The sequence below is a fragment of the Pocillopora damicornis genome, chromosome 7, assembly GCF_964200805.1.
Source record: "Pocillopora damicornis chromosome 7, jaPocDami1.2, whole genome shotgun sequence".
NCBI classification, from domain to species: domain Eukaryota; kingdom Metazoa; phylum Cnidaria; class Anthozoa; order Scleractinia; family Pocilloporidae; genus Pocillopora; species Pocillopora damicornis.
The window spans coordinates 21,496,533-21,517,170 of NC_142676.1; the positions used below are offsets into that span (position 1 = coordinate 21,496,533).

General features: G+C 38.9%; 2 protein-coding genes across 2 annotated transcripts; both read right to left on the reverse strand.

The window, feature by feature from the left end:
• Positions 1-1,234: 1,234 nt before the first annotated feature.
• Positions 1,235-17,271, reverse strand: LOC113672809 (poly [ADP-ribose] polymerase 1). The gene is made up of 29 exons (XM_089211286.1): positions 17,126-17,271; positions 16,942-16,962; positions 16,036-16,281; positions 15,092-15,415; positions 14,386-14,502; positions 14,221-14,303; positions 13,311-13,433; positions 13,078-13,185; positions 11,956-12,040; positions 11,731-11,818; positions 11,181-11,329; positions 10,708-10,780; positions 10,269-10,334; positions 9,221-9,353; positions 9,016-9,076; positions 8,248-8,308; positions 8,077-8,153; positions 7,817-7,942; positions 7,585-7,668; positions 6,962-7,084; positions 6,228-6,356; positions 5,526-5,624; positions 5,018-5,170; positions 4,863-4,899; positions 4,488-4,501; positions 3,795-3,871; positions 3,641-3,702; positions 2,594-2,711; positions 1,235-2,140 (listed from the first exon to the last, which is right to left on the reverse strand). The coding sequence occupies exons 1-29, from the start codon at positions 17,237-17,239 to the stop codon at positions 2,062-2,064; spliced, it is 3,030 nt and encodes a 1,009-aa protein (XP_089067412.1). The 5' UTR covers positions 17,240-17,271; the 3' UTR covers positions 1,235-2,061.
• Positions 17,272-17,985: 714 nt separating this feature from the next.
• Positions 17,986-20,482, reverse strand: LOC113672710 (uncharacterized). Its single transcript, XM_027189044.2, has one exon. The coding sequence runs from the start codon at positions 20,115-20,117 to the stop codon at positions 19,146-19,148; it is 972 nt and encodes a 323-aa protein (XP_027044845.2). The 5' UTR covers positions 20,118-20,482; the 3' UTR covers positions 17,986-19,145.
• Positions 20,483-20,638: the final 156 nt, after the last annotated feature.

Sequence of the window (20,638 nt, forward strand, 5' to 3'; positions counted from 1 at the left end):
CTGTTGCAGGGGGGCATGGGAACTAAACGGAACCATCTTGAGAAATCGACGCGTAAAGATGATATTTTCGAAATTTGTTAGTCACTGGAAACAGATAATGCCTCTAATGACACTTGCGCGACCACTAGGGAGAGAAATTAGATCTCTGCTGATGCTCGTCTTCCCGGAAATGTGATGTAGAGCGGAATAACCGGCTGCCCTTAATTTGCACCTGTTCAGGTCCAAGTCTTCAGTTATTTCTGTTTCAAACAATCAAGCTAATAAGTCCTATAATTCAATCTCCAATGGCCGCTGAAAACCAGAACCACTAAATAGTGAACAAATAGGACATTCACGCCAGCAAAGACCTTCATTTGGAAATCTTACAAGGCCAAGCATAACTTGAGGTTTACATGTCACGTCTTTTCGCGCGAAGTGTAATGTAGCTTTATTCAATCTGATTGGATTATTAAAGTTTCATTCGCTGTTATTAGCCAGATGACTTGCTTTGTTTAACAGTCACCAGCCCCTTAGAAATCAAGTTCATCTTTTCAATAACATTACCAGTAAAAGAATGAAGTTTAAGTGAACTTCAAATCATCGTAGCTGGGGTTGTTCCAATGTGTATGAGCCCATAACTCCCAAAATCTCATTAGTAATTCTCCTTTCTGTCTGCCATACAATTCTTGTGATGTTAGTTTGGAGAATTTGGTATTGGATCATCTTATAATCCCCTAATTGATATTTTTCTTTATTCTCATCACTTGTCTGCTTGATATTGTATTAATATTGTAAGGAGAAATTCTGTCTTGGTCACTTATAGGAGGTAAAGGGCTAAGTAACCAATGGTGTAAGATAACTAACCCTGAAGGTGTGTTGTTTTTAACTATATGACGAGGAGGGCTTTGAGTGTTACGGCTTGCCAGTTTTGATCGTTTTATTTATGATCGGTTTTCACTCATTCCACAAATGTTTTTTTTTCAACCGCGCTATTTTCAGTCTTCTCTTTTTGGACATAGCTCCAGTCATTGCAGTTTTTCGGTTCTATAGTCAATCGCCTGTCTGTCGCTAAGATCCTCTCTTTTTTCAATGACCCCGATTTGCATCATTGTTCTCCACGGTTTTTCAGTTTGGGGAAATTTTCGCTTTCGATGTAAATTTGGGCTAGTTTCCCAGTCGCTGATGCCATTCGCGATAACCAGAGATAAGGAAGTCAGATGTGAAAAAAAAAAAATTTCAAACACGCAACAGCAAACGATAACAAGAGGCAGCATTTTTTGCCTTTTATTTTGAGGAATCGTGTGCTTTTGCGAAGACGCCTGTTCCCTCTTTCTTAGCTCCTCTCTCGAGGAGTCTTATGTAAATAAATCTAGGTAGCCCAAGACAAAGACGTCTTTCATAAAAAGAAGACAAAAGCAAAACACTAAAAACAGCAACAATTTACCATACGAATCCCAATTCCCTCTAATGAAACCTAACGCATGACCGTTGATGGCAATTTGTTAACCCTTTCACTCCCTGGATCTCATTAGTAATTCTCCTTACTGTCTGCCATACAGTTCTAGTGATGTTGGTTTGGAGAATGTGGTATTGGATCAACTTCTATTCCCCTAATTTCTATTTTTCTTTATTCTCATCACTTGTCTGCTTGATACTGTATTGACATTGTAAAGAGAAATTGTGTCTTGGTCACTCATGGGAGTTAAAGGGTTAACTCTTCAGTTCCCAAGATCTAATTGTTGATTCTCCCCTCGAGCTACTTCACATTTCCTTGCAAATAAGTTGTGAGAAAGTGTTGTTAGATAAAGATAACAACCTCTCTCTGATAACTTAGAGTATTCTCATTACCTGTTTGCTGGATAATGTATTGATATTATAGGGAGAACTTAAAGTTTGATCACTTCTGGGAGTCGCAGGGTTAAGAAACACTTACCTTACCAATAACTAACAAGCTCTAGTGTAGCACTTGAACAGTAACTTAACTAACTTCATCTAATTCATTTAAAACAAGTTTAGTAATTTTAAGTATTTTCTTAAATCTTTTCCCTTATATTGGAGGCAGGGTAAACCAACACATTAAATTCACCATCCGTATTTGTACTTGAAGTTTAACTTGAGCAAATATTTGATATTAATTTGACCAACATCGTACACGATATACCTGACATCAGGTTAAGGATCGTAACATGGACATCATAGAAATAAAAAATTTCTCCATCTTTCTTTATGAAGAGGCTCAAGACATGATGAAAGACTTGAAATTTGCTTGAAATTTGAATTTTCCCTGATTTCTTTGAATTGTGTCAATTTTCTCTGACTCGAAGTGAAATTTCCTGTATTTTCCTGACCTGCAAAAATTTTATTTTTCCCTGACTTTTACCTAACCTGTGGCAACCATGAGCAATTGAATGTAGAATGTAAACGTGGATTGCATTATTTTTCCTATTTCGCTCAGTGATTGGTCCATATAACTCGTACCATCCTCTCAATCAATCACATGCAAAACGAAAACCAAAGGCGACTGGGTCAGTCTCTTTTTATTTTGTTTTTGGCTTTGCGCCACTCAATCCAAATAGCTCTAATTCCAATTTTTACCTTGAAGATAAAAGGATACTCATTGTAGAGGAGGCTGGAGTCGTTAAAATTTGTGTTACATCCTTTGCCAACAGGAACAATCGTGCCATCCTCTAAGGTGACGTCCGCAGAAGGGTCTGGTCCAGTCTTACCGCAGCCTGAAAATAAAATGTTCCTGTTTTCTGCGGTGAACGTTTCAACGACTTAGGAAGGATCTATTTCTCCACCAGAAGCCTGTATTATCCCGTTTGGTCAGAAGAAAGAGAACGTCGAACTTAAACTGGTCCACCGCAATTGTAACTGGTGCAAACTTCTCGATCAGTGTCAAGCGCGGAATAAGATGCACGCAACGTTAAGAGCAGGAAAAGACGCAGCCGGCGTCAACCGCGTAAGAGGATGCAAGTTGGTTTAAGCGCGGGAAAAAAACAGAACCAGCGTCAACCGCGAAAGAGGATGCAAGCTGGTTCAAGCGCGGGAAAAAAGAAACCGGACAAAGAGCGATAAAGAATGCAACTTGGGTCAAACACGGGAAAGACTGAACCGGCGTCAAGCCCGGGAAAGGATGCAAGTCGGGTCTGGCGCGGGAAAAGACAGAACGCCATTGAGCGCGGAAAATGATGCAAGTACTGTCCAGCGTGGGAAAAGACGCAACCGGCGCCAAGCGCAGGAAAAGATGCAAGGAGCTTAAACCGGTGAAAAAGACGCAACCAGTTTCGAGCTAAAAGGAGGTAAGTGAAGTAAAGCGCGGGAAAAGATGCAACAGGTGCAAAACAAGAAAAATGCACACAGAGTCCGGCGCGGAAAAACAAACAACCATTGCTATGGGCTGGCAAGCAGCCCGAGAAACGATGCCACCCGTTCCACGCAAAACTTACGATAAGCACAAGATAAAGACTCCGTTAAGAACAAGAATGGAGTTCGACAAAGTAGACGTTGCGTTTCAACGAATGGGCATGCAGCTAAACGTTTTGTATTCATGAAGCTAGTAGGCGGAAAATGTCCTTCTTGTTTGTGATAAAAAAAAGAACAAAAAAAAAAAGAAGAACAAAAACTGTTCGGGGCAAATGTGCCAGTGGATTTCACGAACCTTTAACGCTGTGCTTCCCTTTGGGAGGTTTTGATATGTAGCTTGCCCCGGTTAATTCGTGCCTGTGGGTTAGAAGATAATGTTTTATTTCAACAAAATGCTTAGATTCCTTTCTCTACATTTCTCAATACCGTTAGCATTATTGGAAACTTACATATTTCCTAAAGCAACCTCGCACAGCATCATTAGGCCAATGTTGTCAGAGGGCGTGGTTCGACAGTAGTTTGCTGACTGGAGAAAGTAAGAAAGCAACAATACAAATATATCGTCAAGAGCCGAAAGTAGAACTCGCTAATATCTTATTTCACTCTACCATGCACCTTCTGGTACAATCTACGATTCTTTAATTATACCACATCCAACTTAATTGCATGACTTAACGCGCTGAAATCGAAACACGGTGAGTGTGTTTCACCCTCGTAGAACCGAAAAACTGATTTCCACGCTTTAAAAAACCAGTCAGTTTTTCTTTCAAAAGAAGACAGAGTTAATTAGTTAACGATACGTACAGGTCTATGCGTCTCTACCTCTCTAGGTCTTTACCAAAGGGCATGGCAGTTCTTTGATCAATCTTATTCAACTGAACGCTTTGAAATATAACGAATTATAAAGCTGCTGTTTTTTCCGACCAAGTAGTAACTGGAATTTTTTTATCCATAATCATCTCGGCTGTTTCTGAAGGAATCCATACATTCCCGCTTGCTGCGTGGTAAACCGACATACCCCAGAAACTATTAGTTCGAGTTTGAGCGATTTGTGGTTTACGGTGATCGATTTTGAAACGTCAACTAACGAGAAATTAATGTGTAAATAATTAGTCATAATTCTTTCTCACAAATGCACTTACCTTGGACACCATATCTGTCAACAAAAGAAAGAACCGGAAAAGACTTTGTTACTTTGTGATACCTTGAAACAGTCGTAAACTAACTGTGCTACGTGCTTACATTAAAAAGAAAAAAATAAAATAAACGAGACCACGAAAAACAATCTAAAAAGAAACAGAAACAGACAAATTGAGATCATGCAGCTACAGGAAATTCTCCATAAATTAAAATTTTGCGGTTTTTCTATACATTTTGAAATTCTGTCTCGTAGTCATAACTGTTTTCCTATTCGTCAAGGCCAAAAGATAAAGCAAGCTCTCCCAGCATCTATCAAAACAACCTCTTTAAAAAAAAAAACATAACGCAGATAACACGATAACAAGTTTGAGACATACCAGCAAAGTAAACGCCTTTCCCAAACATATAACCTGTCTGAAAACGTCGAGAAAATATGACAAATTATTACCAAGATCTCAGTTGAAAAACTAATCTCAACATTTCTCAAATTTTAAGCCACCTGAGGGGTAAATGGAACCCACAAGAAACTCACCACTGGGGCCTCGGGTGGAGCGATCCTGAGCCCTTGAGATAAAATGCCAGCGTAGTTTGTGTTGCGAGACCCGTGCCACAACAAGCGGCGATTGTGTAGTTCCTTGAAAGGCTGGAATCGTTCCTTCTCGCCATGACGATTTACCTTGAAAACCTGATGGAAAAAAACAAATTTTCTAGCTTATATTTTACTTCAAAATTCAACATTTTTCCTTGAACGCCAGGCTTGAGAGATTTTTAACACGATTTGCATATCTAGAAAAACTCAACCCGTTGAATTTTGTCAGTAGCAATCCGTAAACTGGATTATCCTCACGTCGCTTTGTGAAGGAGCGCCTTTTAATTTAACCTGTTTCTTCTCCTTTTCTTTGACACTTATTAAAGGTGGTTTCGAACAATTACGAGCTCTTTAAATGAACGAAACAACAAACAAATGTACTATATGTATAGTCGGTTTTTAACTATAGCGCATGAAAAATGCAATTAAAACGAAGTGAACATAATCTTACCTCAAGTATTTCAAGTTCGTACTGTTGGTGTGTCTCAGCATGAGTATTTTTGACGTACTCGTCAATCAAAGAAAACTCCTTACTACCTTTAGATAGAACCTGAAAAAAAATAACAAAAAGCCAAACATTTCGATTTACCCTTTAAAATAAGACCACCCGGGGAACAGATCCAATTAATATAGTTTTGTTGCATGACAGAATTACCTAATGTAAAACGACTAATTTGCAGCCCTCCTCAAACTGGCGTTACAATTAGCCTGTGAAGTCCGCGATTTAGAGAACTCTTTGGAGCGTTTTTCTTGGCGGAGGTGCCAGGGGATTGGGACGGAAAATATTGACCTCCGTTACACGTGTTTGCAGCTGCACTGACTTCATCGCCATCGATCGTCCAAATTAACCCCCCATACGGACTAACAATGAATGGCAAGTGAGGAATTATAATTTGCTTATCTACACAAAGCCAAGAACTGAAGACCTTGAGTTTAAGAGTTACGAAAATCATGCTTAAGGTGCTGGTTAGGGTTGGTTTGGGGGATAGCCGAAATCCGTGAAACCCGGATAAACCTCGCAGCAAAAACGAGAAACAACAGCTTGAATAAACTTAACCACATGTGACATCAGTACTGAGAAGAGAACCCAGAGGTCACAGCGCGGTGTGATTGCTCAAAAATATATTAATGATATTTGAAATAACTTTTTCACCTCCAAATCAGTTTTTAATTTTTCATAATTGACGTCCAAAGGATCCTTGGCCAAGTCCTCATCACCACTCTTTAACAGACTGTAAGCCACCTCAATATCGAGTAAGTTATCTAACATTCCCACTTTAGCCTTCAGCAAAATAAAAGAAACAACAGTCAGAGCTAACATGAGGGAAACTGGAACACAGTTTTGCCATTCGCTAAAACGCTCAAATCGTCCAGGTGAGTGTGGTCCTGAAAAGGACTCCTTGCGGGAATAGTTACTGAGGTTTCGAACATCTGATCGGAAGTTATTATCAGAGTCAAGTTGAGATTTTTTAACAGTGGAATGTTACAAGACTGATTCGGAGGAGCTGATTAGCTTTTTTTTTTTTACCGCGGTGGTATTAGTCAGTCGAGAATGGTGCCTCATGCGACACTTTACAATTCTGTAGAGAAATTGTGTCCCTTCTCAAAATCATCAGTGCACGAGGCAAAAGCAAAATTTATTAACACCCTTCCCCCAATCAATGCCATCTCACAAGTTACCTCTTTAATTCCTTGCAACAAGGGCTTTTGAAAAAACAGCGAGTTAAAGAAAGCAAATATGAAAAAGCTACGGCTTTGGGCATTCTCCAAGAGTGTGTTAAACTTCTTTGTTAAAAAGTGCTTGGTTCATCTTCTCACATAGGCTGAGACATTTCTGTCATTCCCCAGGGTGGAAGGAAAATCTCAAACATGCGCACCCAATTTTACCTGAATTAGTTCCAAGTTGTCCAAGAGAGGGGGTTTCTTCATACCAAAGTCGTGCGGGATCAGGGTATAGAATCTATTTGACGCATCCAGAAGAGAATTGCTGCTACCTCCGTCTGAAATTAACTGGCACGAGATAATCAAAAGATTGTTAGTAAGCAAAACCAAATACTCCATCGAAAGCAACATGCTGTAATTTGCACTGGAGAAGAACAAGCTTAATCGTCAAATGTCGCTCAAACTTTTCAAACACAAGAGATGTCATCCTAAACGTCAAAAGGCAAAATTCAAACATTGAAGTTGTGAGCAACTGAAAGTGAGCCACATCATAATGATTTGAGTTGTGTTGAAGACGTTGAAATTGCCTTTAATGGAAGGAAAACTTGAAAGCCTGAGGAAAGTTACTGTCTAAGGAAGGCAAATTCTCTTGAAGTGAGACTAAACAGAAACTGAATGATAATGTCAAGGTTTTAGTAGATTTCAGTGGATTGTAAACGGTGAAGTTGAATGTTTTCTTTTATTTTTCAAGTCAATCTGCTCCTTTGCATCTAGGCACTATCAGCGGCAATTATTCAGTTATTGATGGTATACACGTTCACAAAAACACTAGAGAATATATCACTTACTTTCTGCGCCTCTCCCAGAACAGAATACGCACTTTCAATCTGTCGTCTTGTTAGTTTTCCCAATGGCATTTTCTTCAAATCGATCTGAAAGAAAGATAAAAGAACACGTCCATGTTCTATATGTTTCTCACTGCTTTCAAAGCATTCGTCTTAGTTCATCTTGGTGCTCACAACAGTCCCAACGGAAAAATAAAAAAAAAAAATTCCTACTACAGTTACAATTCTCACACACTTCAAACTCAACCAGCGTCTTCTTCATGGATTCAACATCGAATATCATTTTAATCAGTTCTTGGACAGGCATAGGTAGCAAGGATTTACTTCCGGCTGCAATGGTTGTCTTTAACTCTTCGTCATCCTGTACAAAAAGGATAAATAAGTACACAAACCTTAAAAAAGTTCCACCATAACTGTATCAATACGTATTTGCGCCCACTACACACATACTAATCTCGTAACCAAATCTCTCTGGGTAACGGTTTACACACGTACCTGTCCATAGTCAATTTCCAATGGGTAGAACTTATTTGGGTGTTTGACAAAATTCTTTCTATTCAGCCAACTGTTTCCTGCAGGTTACACAGAGACAACACAGCAGAGCAATTTTTCATGTTAATATTTCAATATGTAGACATGTGGAGAAGAGTTGAATGAGCAGTATACCTGTTTTTTCAGCGTAGAGTTCCATGAATTTTTCGATGGCTGACCTTGGCGATCCGCAACGCTAAAAAACACAAATAGTTTCCATTTTCAGTGGAAGAAACAATATCAGTAAATTTGATTGGCTTGCGACATTAACTGTTCTCAAGATTCTGAAATTGTTACTCTAATTTTTTTTATATTCATTCAGTGAGATTTCTTTGGGATACGGAGAATAATAATGAAGAATTTGTATGTTAGGAATCAAACAAACCGAGAAACAAGGCGGAATAAAAAAAAAGTTGTGATAGAATTGTTTGGACACAGCATATTGACTGGATTGCTGAGAAGTTCTGCAACCCGCTTGTTTCAGAATCACACCGCAAAAAAAATCTAGGATGTCTTTTTGCGCTTAGTCTAGGAGCAGAGCGTCTTTCGATTTGTAAGGGAATCGACTTCATCTTGTAAAAGAAAAAAACCCAACTTGAAAGTTAACGATCTCAAAGCGGCCTGTAAGTTACTGGATTTACTCAAGAATATGCAAGTTCTAGCAAGATATTTGCCTGACTCACAGCGCGATTTTTTCAGAGAAGAAACATGTTTTGTCGTAAGGAAAATTCAAAGAGTTCAGACGCTTAGTGGCGAACTCCTTTTGTTTCCTGGTGCCCATACTTCATGGAAGGGCTCGAACGTAACAAAAGCCTCGCGGAAGACAGCATCTTCACTCCAGACTAGTGACAAATGTTACACATATTTCTTTAGGGTTTGCCTTCTTAGTAGTTACAAAAGTACCTCTAATTTGTTTCCCCCGATAGTTGTTCCAACTCTTCCCCATGATCGAAAAATATGACAACTGTAACATTCAAAGAGATAAGAAAGCACGTTTAACGAATATAATCCATTTTGGTGTGCGTCCGTTCAGTGACAGACCACAAATGACGTCAAAATGAAAATTAACTAGCCAATCTAAACAATAAAATAAATGAGGTATACATACGCTTTTCCGTTGTCAGCTTGTAAAATTTGCAATTTGTAGTAAGAGTTTGTTCCTCTGACAATGTCCACTAAGCCGAGGGTGGCACTGTAAATGTTTCCTTTCTCCTCTAGCACATGGCACGTATCCTCCATCTCTGAAACACAGAAATCAAAACATTTCCACAACGTATTTCAAGCAACTTGAACTCGGAATACCTTGAAATTCTGGATCAATATCGGTATCTGGGCAACTGCCCACCTACCCCTCCCCTAACCCAACATTCACCCGAACTTGTTATCAATTGACTGTTGTTGGTTTAGGGAGGGGTAGGTGAGCAGTTGCCCAGATACTGATATTGATCCGCAATTCTCATCATCTTGAACTCGAGGTCACTTCATCGGGAGTGAATTGTCGGTGATTCGGAAATTGTTGTACACAGGTATGTTTGTCAAAATTTGTTATGATAAGGACCGCATGTAAAGTTTACAAAAGCCACACAGCAGCAAAGTACTCCTAACTTGACATTCATTGTAAATACACGGAATGTTAGAGGGACCACATTATGATACTTACACGGAGGCTGGAAAACTAGGTGTTGCGAATATCCAAAAGTTAATTAATTTCAAGAACTTATGTCCAAATTAAGCTTCCACCCTCACACTCCCAGGATTGACCCACACGTAATTTCTCCTTACCACTCCCATACATTTGCCGAGAATAGAGTGGTGAGAATAAAGAAAAATATTTACTAGGGGAGGATTTATTGATCTAACATCAAAATCTCGAGGCTAAAATTGTAAGAAATGTATGGTGGACAGGAAGGAGAATTGATATCAGGATCTAAGGCGGAAGAGGGGGGACAGGAACCAAGTCTGGAAGGAGGGAAGGTGGTAAGCTTGACACGAGGGTGTGGCCCGGGATGTCTTTAGTGGAATGAAAGGAGATGGTCCGAGCCAGAGATAAGTGGGGAACAATTTCACGCAACCCCTGGGAAAAGGACGTGCGAAAGATCAGCTTTAGAGAGACGCCAGAGATGGTGATGATGATGAGAGGGAGTGATGCTGATTACCTGACTCTGGGTCAACTGCTGCTCCACCTTTGACGGCAACCTTCATCTTCTTGGCAGCACCACCACCTGATGAATTTTAGTTAAAAAAATTCAAAATGACAGGCAATATCAAATGAAGCCCTGGTTGAAATCGAGCTATGGTGTTGTAAAGATGTGGGGAATTATACACAGTGGTAAAACGTCAGCGCATGTGCGAACGTTGTAATGACTTTGGGACGTGCTTTCAAGTCGTCAGAACCAAGTTGTCTCACACCAATTACAAACAACCACACAGATCGGTAATTTAAGGTGACGACTGCTCTAATCTAATCCAAATAATAAATTACTCTAAGCCTTAAAGAGAATCGATCCAAGCTTTATCTTGCATTATTCAGAAATTGTTGTAGCTGCACTGTTGCACAGTTGCACTAACAGTGAAAATTTGTAAAATGATAATTACCTTCTGAAGCACTTTTCTTTATCTTTGATTTGGCTTCTGATGGAGGAGGAGAACCATCAACCATACTTTTACCCTAGAAAACAAATCAGATGAGGAATAAAATGGAGACATAGATAAAAAAAAATAAATGGTTCAAATAAATAAATGAATTGATAAAGAGGATTTCAATAGCGATGCCTCCATGTTGTGGCTCTTAGTTCACCATTCCAGGTACCAATTGGAATTTGCAGTATTGGTTTTTATATAGGAAAGAAAATTAAAGAAACAAGAGAAAATATAAAACTAGAAAAAATGTGGACCATAGCTTAAGAACACAATTTTAAAAGGTGAAATTAAAAGCAGAACAAAAACCTTTATGCCAGCCATTGATTTCCTAAAAATTTACTAGTTTTAGCAAGGCAGATTTAACAAACTAGTTTAGGATAAATGACAAACTAATATTACCACAAGATCAATTTTAGACAAGAGCAAACCTTTTTATCTCCCCATGGTACAATACTGTGTTGTGTGATCATCAGCTTAGCCCCTCCCTTTTTGACAGCATCCAAATATTTTTCACTGACAACTGGCACATTATACTTCTCAGCATCTTTCATCTTTTTACTTTTTTTATCCACCTCAGCTGCAAGAACACAGATTGCATACATCAAAGCCTTCAATAGCCTGCAAGCAGTACCACATAGTTAATGCTTCTGCACTGTCAAGTATTTGTTCACCTGTGGGAAATATGAGGTCTTGATCAAGGTGAGTTGGTCTGCTAGGGGTCTAGCACTATAGTGCCAGACCTCCAGCAAACTTCTCCTTAACTTTTCTCAAATCTTCCTACGAGCAGAGGAATGTGCTTGCTGAATTACTGATAATGAGCGAGAGCATTCTTGCAGGTTACACCTTCAAGTTGCATCCTACTAACAAAATTGTGCCTCTAGAGAATAACTATCTTGCTGACCTTGAAAATGTCTTCTTAGTAATGAAATGATGCCAGTAATATCACAGAGTCAAATTTTCAGCACTGTAATTTTTTACCTTGAGTGCTAATACAGCAATCCAAAAGGGCATTAACCTTCTCCACCACTGATCCTCCTAGGTCCTCTACTGTCTTTGTGATTTTCTCCTAAAAAAGTGTGTTACAAATAATTGTAATTATTGAGTGGAATAATTGTCAGTGCATTAATACATACATGTACCTCTAGACCTCAAGTATGAACCAAGTGACATCAAAAATAAAACAGTTAGACACTCATCATGTACCTTGCTTTGTTGAAGTCTGCCAATTAAAACAAATTTCATATTGGATAGTGGTTTATCAGATGCTGCTGCAGAAAGTGGAGAAGCCCTGCAATATTATAAAATGGCACCAGCATCAATTGATTCGCCCTTGAATTTGGATATGAACACTAAGTTAATTGACCTTCAGTATAAGGCTAAGTCATTGGTTCTACACTAGCTGGCTGATACCTGCTAGATGCTTATCCCAAGATGATAAACCCCACCACTTTCTACAATAACCATTACCCCTCGGATTTTGTCAGTTCTCTCATACCCTCTTCCACTCCTGGAGACTGGGGAGAGAGGTACTGTGAAAGTAAGGCATCTTGCCCAAGCCCACAATGCAATGATCCAGCTGGGGTTTAGGAACCACACCTATTCACCCCAAGTACAGTGCAATGACAATAAAGCCACAGAATCTCCAACCTCCAAGATGAGGGGGGGAGGGGGGCCCACAGAAGAACAGAATGGTGAGAAAGGAAAACTTCAAAATGAAAGGATAAACAAAGTAGGACAGTGACCTGTTAGGGATGTGGGAGATTGATATTCACTGGATTGGCAGGGGTCTCAATGACTTTTTCCACAAGTGGCCGCCGATAGTGCAATAGGCAGCTGTGCCATAAGGTGAAACCCAAACACAAGAGCCAGTGCTTGCATATGGTGGTGAGAGGTGTTACAGGCAGCAATAGACTGCTGTTTACCGGGTTTTTTTAAACCCGTGGATAAAGCCATGCTAAATTCATTAGGATGCACAAATCTTGACTTACACCCGGATCCTTTGAGAATTTTTGAGCACAGTGATACAAAAGCTGAGTGACAAAATGTTGTGAATTAAAGTAACACTGAAAAGGGTTGCTAAGACCTAGGCCAGTTCCTCAAAGGTCCTTGTAACTTACGGGCCTGTAAAGCTCCTCTGTTTTTATTCAAGATAGGGGTTTCAAAAGTTTTGAAAATCACAAAATAAAACTATCAGCTCATGAAACAAGATGGACAGGTTAGAGTGCTATAACCTGCTTCTCTATTCATGAAATTTTGATCTTGAAATATGGCTTTGGGCCAGATAAGTTACTGGGAAGTTTGAGAAATGGGCCCCAAGAGACTCACATTGAAGGAGACAACTCTGATTTGATTACTGCTTTGGATGGTGTAACAGCAGGAGCAGTGGGCACTTTAGGAAAGATCCTTTCTCTCTTCTTGCATTTGAAGTTTTTCCTACAAAACAATCAATTGAAGAGTTGGAATTTACCTCTGATGGTAAATGTAACACACTTGTGTTCCCATAAAAGTTCCACTCAATAATGAACTAAAGTTATTGAAACAAAAATCATTGCACTCACAAAAAGTCTGATTCTTCCTTTAATTCTTTTGAAACATTCCACTTTTCCCGCTTGGGTTGTTTTGTGACAAAGGTGCATTTGGTCCAGCTAGTTAAATTTCCTGTACAACAATATCCTTCTGTCCTAAAAAGACAAATAGAAACATAATAAATGAACAAAAAAAGTTATGGGGGCATGAGATGTGTTTTGCACAAATTTTTTATATCACTGAAAGTTGTTTATTTGTTACATCTGACAAAAAATGTGTTTGGTGTATTACAACAAAAAAGCCAACCTCTAAAATCTAACATCAGGAGATATTTAGTTCTGGATCACACAAACCACCCAAATTCCCATAAATGTGTTCATTGACTGCTTTATCCCACCAGCCTCTTTTGACACCCAAACTACACAATAGAAAAAAAATTTAAAAAAAAAACTTCTTTAGAGAAAACACTGTTGTACTTTTTAGGCAGAGATCAATGTTATTTAACCCTTTAATCCCTAAGAGTGAAAAGGTTCTAATTTCTCTTTACAATCTATCCCTTGAATCAGATGTTTAAGTCATGAGAAAAAAGGAAATGATCAGAAACTAATGAAGCTCTTAATGGTTTTACAAATTCTCCTTGTTTGAGCCAAGGAAATGTATAGAGAACAGTAAGGAGAATATGCATATCGGTTATGATGTTAGGGTGTAAAGGGTTAATACTTTCATTCAAATTTACATTCATTTCAGAGATTTAGCACAACCAGTACACAAGAACAAGGGATTTTTAAGTATGTAGGAGACTTCTTTTAATTGATAATTACAGAAAAAATTACAGACTTTGTGACCTTTCATGAAAATCTGTTATATTAGCATGGAAGCAATAATGGCCATTGATAATAACATAGAGGATAAAAATCATATTTGAGTATTTTTATAAAAGACCTGTACACAAGTTGACCTCCTTTGCATTCCTCACATGGTAGTAGTCTTCCAAATGTCATTCCATCAGCACATCTGTCAAGAAGCTACAAAAAAAAATTTTTTGAAGACAAAGCTAAATAACAAGGGTCTGTTGATGTAAGACATATGTCCATACAGTCAACTTACAGAGCTTTCCCCTCCTTGCGAACTGAGTCCATTGTCTTCCAACATTTCTCTCAGCTCTGGCAAGGAGCAGTTCTTTTGCAAATCATCTCGTATTTTCCATACCAATTTGCTTTGTTCCTGGTGAAAGAAAAACATAGTTAAACCTTTAACTCCCAAAATCTCATTCATAATTCTCCTTACTGTCTGCCACATAGTTCTTGTGATGTTAGTTTGGAGAAATTATTATTGGATCAACTAATAATCTCCTAATCAATATTTTTCTTTATTCTGATCACTTGTCTGCTTGATATTGTATTGATATTGTAAGGAGAAACTCAGTCTTGGTCACTCATGGGAGTTAACAAACAATTCAATTACAGAAAAACTGGAAAAGTTTCTGCATCTTCTTCTTTTAAATGCCAAACTGTGAGATTTAAGACACTTTCCCCAAAACAAAGTTTGTTGACAAAATCCAGTCATAAGGAAATCTTGTGTGCCCACTCATCCATTTAAACCTTCAACTCCAATATGTGACAGACATGTAGAGTAACTTCTCCTTCTAATTGCAGCATGTTAATAACAGACAGATGATGAAAAAAGACAGCTGAAGTGTGAAATCATCATACAACACCAAATTCTCCTGTCTAATTTACAACAAAATGTGAAGTAGTCAGATGGGAGAAATACTAGTTTGAGCTTGAGGGTCCATGGGCCAAGGAGGACTGACCTTCAACTTTTTCTCACATTCATCTTCCTCTGCTGTCTTTGTTCGTTTAGCATCTGTTTCATCCACTGCTTGTGCTTTTCTTTTGTTCCCCTTCCCAGCCTTCTTCAATTTCACTGTTCCCAGTTTGCTCTTCAACAAGTCTTTGTCATCCTTCTTCAAGATAGTGAATCCAGAGAATGACTCAGCTGTCACAGAAGAGTCAACCTCCAAAGATTCACGGTTTTCCAGAAAGCAATCAATATGATGCCACCAGGGAATAGCAACACCAGCTGGAGCACTTGATTCAGCATCTGGCTCCTTGACCTTGGCAAGGCGAACTTCTCCCTATGAATAAGAGACTGTTTAATTAACCAAGATCTTATTAGCAATTCTCTTTGCTGCCTGTTATACAATTCTTATTATGTTAGTTTGGAGAATATGTTGGTGAATCAACTAATAATATCCTAATTGACATTTTTCTTTATTTTTGTCACTTGTTTACCTGATATTGTATTGATGTTGCAAGGAGAAATTCTGTCTTGATCACTAATGGGAATTAACGGGTTAAAACAGCATTTTCAAGAATGACAACTCTAACCTAGACAGAAAATAGATGGTTTCAAGTAATGCTTTCAATGAACTGTGAGTTTCTTGTTCTGACTCAGAGAAAACCAGGAAAAGTTTTCTCTGTGGAATCTTTTTTCATAGCTGTCCTGTGAACAACCTTTATGTGATGTAATCACACCCTATTTGGTATAAAACATAATTTCAAATTTTTATGGACTTGGTGGTCACATGATAAGAAACTCATTGACTTAGTTTGGGCAAGTCAAAGGGGAAATGCCTGACTCGAAATTCCAATGCACAGACAAGACTCAGCAGGTGAAAAGTTCTCCTATCTTGATCTCCCATCCAGTCAGTTAAAACATTGTAATAAATGTAGCAAACCACAGGTCAAATCTTACCTTGTCAATCTGTTCCTTGCAGTTTTTGCATTTACTACGGCTGGACTTAGCATACTCTACCAAAAGGTCATCTGCAACACTGTTAGCTGGTTGAGTGCCCTTACCCCCACCCTCTCCTCCCCCATCCATTTTGCCTCTGATCTTCTCTTGATCATCCCATCTTAAGGAATCAAAGCCACTTATGTCACTGGAAGCTTTTGCTTTGATCTTCTTGAAGAAACAGTTGTAGTGAAACCAATGGGGAATCTATGATATGAAGGACAACAAAATGCCATCTACATTAATTGATATTTTGCAATAACAAGGGTGGATCCTGGAACTTTTTAAGATGGGGAAGGGATTCAAACTTTGATTCAGAAAAAAGAATATTTATTTATCCCAACCAGTCAGATAATGATAAGAGTGCAGACCCCCCCCCCCCCTTCACCTGACCCTACCCCTGGATGTGCCACTGGTTGAACACAGCTAAAAATGGTTGTGCAGGCTAGGCTCTAGATCTTTCAGGGTGCTACCAGTAAAATTTTCTGCCACAATTATTACTTTTGATCTTAATTTCTCATCAATCCACACTTATGGTGGGCCATTCCACCCTTTCAAGGTTCCAAAATTTTTTCTTAGTTTCTAAGCGCTGAAGAGATACACCAATGAGCAATGAAAACAAAACTAATAAAATCATACTTGGCCTCTCAAAATATTGACGGAATTTGCATGAAATTTAATCTTACTCCTTTGAAATCAGAATTTGTTTCGCCAATTTCAGCACTATCATAACTACCCCCAACTCCCGAAAACCGGATTCTCAGAAAGCGCTTTATGTTCCAACAATAATTATGTAATTCCTTTCACCTACAGACATAACTGAAAAATTATTGTACGCTACTGCTTTCGAAAAGCTGAATTTCTTACCTTGCCATCAAAGTGTGGGGACTGAAAAACAAAGAGGAAAGAGTTTGTTAGCAAAACCCTTTCAATAATTTGACGCAACCCATATGCTATGCACACGAGTCGACATGTAGATTTCACATTTTTGAGAATGAGATCGCTCTATTTCATCAAGATCACACAAAATATTCTTCAAAATTTTTCTTACCTGGACCATTTTCGCCAGCCTCAGGCTATCTTTTGAGATATTATCCTTGCACGATTTGCAAGAAGAACGGTTCGACTTCGCGTACTCAGCCTTGAACGGCAGATCGTCCGCCATTTTGGTGTGAGTCTAAAACACGGAAGGAGACTGGATCAGTATCATTCTTAATTCTGATTGGTTGAATATTCGCGCCAATTCTTTACACAACACATGATCACTTTTATAACCAAACAATGTGATTCGCGTGTTAGAACAACCGTGTGAAGGTCTCAATTCGTAGTGCACGCATCGATAAAGACCCTTGGTCACATGTAGCTTACCCTTTGTTATAGGGAGACAAATATTCGAGAACATTTTGCGTCATGGTTCGTCAAGGACGTGGTGATTCTGGAATATAGGTCTCGCATTGAGATGATTTGATGTCAGGCTTTGCGCGGCCGAAAGGTGCGTTAAAAAAACTATTCGACGACGCCGATGAATCGTACTGAAATTTGCAATGCCAAGGTTATGTATGAAAATTGACGTTGCTGAATTCTAGGAAGCTCGAACCATGAGCAGTGCTAACGTATAAATCAATAATATGTATTGAAGAAAAATCACTTTCAGAGGAAATATTTAAAAAATTAATTCAAGATTGCTTTGTCTTTGTTGAGGTTGTTAATTTTTAAGAAACGAGAAGGGTCTTCTGATCTGATTCACAGGGATTTTTTTTATTCTTGTTTAAATATCTCATAGTGCTTGAGAGGCACAAAAAGTCATGATATTTACAAAAACATTTCAGATATTTAGTGTTTAATTTCCTCAGGTTAAGTTGCAGTCTAAATTTAATCAGATTAAATATCAAATCCACAACATCCAAGTCCTTGATTTAAAAATATATTGCTTTATCAGAAAAACATTTCCCTGTTCTACACATTTTTATCGGAAAAAATAATAAATATAACAGAAAGGGTTCTTGCAGAGGCATAGACAGAATTGCATTTACAAAAAGTTTAATTGCTCTTCAACTTGACTTCTTGTGCTAACTAGAAGCACAGATTTAACCTTTAAGTGACCAAGAAAGAATTTCTCCTCACAATATCAATCCAGAATCAAGCAGACAAGTTCCCTGCTAGCAGGGGCCTCTTTTCCTTGTATTCAGCATGCAGTAGAATAGAGGGAAATAGACAAGTAGTGAGAGTAAAAAATAATATGAATTAAGGGTGTGTTAGTTGATCCACTACCAAATTCTTAAAACAAACATCATAAGAATTGCTCTGCATACAGTAAGGAGAATTACTAATGAGATCTGGGGCGTGGAAGAGTTACCAAGCTATCAGAAAACCCACATTCCCCTAATGATCTCCCAAAATCTCGTAAAATAGTAAATAAAACTGGAAAATAGGGCCTGAGGCACAAGAGTTAAAGTCAATTATTGACAACCAATTATTATTGACAACCAATAACAATATTTAAAATTATTTAAAATTTTTTTGTTGTTGGCCAAATTGTTGGTATCTGGAATCCTTTAATCATACAAAAATAACTGAAGTATTTGTTCAACTTAGTTTCACCTTTGGGTGATAACAAATGTCAAAGTTATCCTCACAGGTATACTGAAGTTGTAGAAATTGTAGAACAATAAACCTGACAAAATTGTGGGTTTAATAAGGTCTCAACTTGAGCTTCCTAAATGGTCACTTCTATTAAGTGAGCTAGAAAGCTACAATGCAAGTAAAAACTCCTTGGGACAGTTATTGAAAATATATCCTCTACCCAAGGATATTACAAACACCATCTTTGGCCAATTCATGCTTTTTCACAGATCCTCCCCTCCCCTTCCCCCTTCCAACAATGTTGGTAAAGCAAACAGTTATCACATCTTGATAAAGTTTACAAAGTGCCTAGAATTCAACATTTTTTGGGGAAGAGGGTAGGGAAAGATTCGACTTTTGTTATATCGCGTTAAGTGTCCCAGGACTTTAAGCCGCCATTTGTAGATTGGTTATTCGCGTGATCAAAGGATTGCGTGACTCAATCATGCTCATATGCTGGTCGTGTAACGTACACCATAGCCCTTTATATACTTCTTATCGGCATTTATTAGCATTTCGGTGGATGGCGATCGATCGAGAAGTTCTCTTAGTCGCTCATCCCTCGGTCTCCAACTGTCGTTACGGAAATGTCCCTTAACCACTCCTCCATATCTGGGGTACAGTCTTTTCAGATATTCTGCTCCTCGACGAACTTGTTCCGAGACATCAGATTGTTCTTCGTCGTGAATGAAAGTGTTTGAGACTTCCTCGATAACTTCAAAAGCCTGAGCCTTGGCGAGGGTTTGTAACCGACCATTCCATAAGTTCACCGCCTCTTGTGCTTCAATCTCGTCAAATTCAATTTCGCCTTGAAGTTTTGGGTCGACTTGCGCAAGAATTCTGCTAAGCGTGACACAAACTGTCACTGTCACTACCAGCGTTATCAGAATGCACCAAGATATAATCGCCGATAAGCTCTTCGCTTGGGCAAACTTCTCTTGAATCTTTTCTCTTGAGCTTTCATCGGTGGCGTGGTCAAGAGCGGGTTTAATGGGTCCGAGAGTTGAACAGACATAGAAATCGCCTTCCATGAAAGCGAAGACGAACCATATACACGGCGGGAGAAGCGACAAATACACACTTTTACTTGATTTCCACCACACCAATCTTCGCTTACGCGATTGGAGACGGAAGCAGCCAGTGACAAGGGTCCAGAAGGACTCAGATATTAACATGGAGAGGCAAAACAAAACGACAGCGGGACCACATATGAAAAGGCAACCATAGAGGATGTGGTGATCCCGAGGACAATTGAAGACAATTTGTTGAAGAAATGCTTTGAAGCCATACAGAAGCCCCGTGATGACAGTTGTCTTCACTGGCATTTCTGATTTAGCTATACAGTCTGTATAAGGTTGGACAACCTCGAACAACGAACGACTCAACGCCATGATGATAGCCGAATGTGTGCGTTGTGACATGAAGTAACATGTCTCAGGCAAGAGGTTATGTTTGCGTGACAATGGAATGAGTGCATGCGCATGTTATACATTTTATGCGCGTCATCTCTCAAGAGACAGTTTTTCGGGGAGTTTCTATACATAATTTTAAATCTCAGAATAAGTGAGTGAGAATTAACTCTCTTAGTGTACTGAACTAAATGGTCTTCACTGTCGAAAAATACGAGATCTTTGAGTTTTCTCTCATGGTCGTGACATCAAAGGTGTAGCCCAGCCAATCGAGTTTCTGGAACTACATCGCACCGGAACCGCGTAAACTGGAAGTCACGGGTTAGGCATCTAACAATAGCTTGCGGTTTAAGGAGGGTTTTGAGTTGTGGAACTGCGAAAACGCAAGTGAAGCCGCGAGAAGAAGTTATAGGGATGTGAAAAATCACCCGAGACTAGAACTCCGCAGTGGTTACTTTGTGTATCGTTGATTTTCATGAAACACCAAGCCTTCTGCAACGCTGGAAGGTATGTCACGGCTACATAAACGTTGC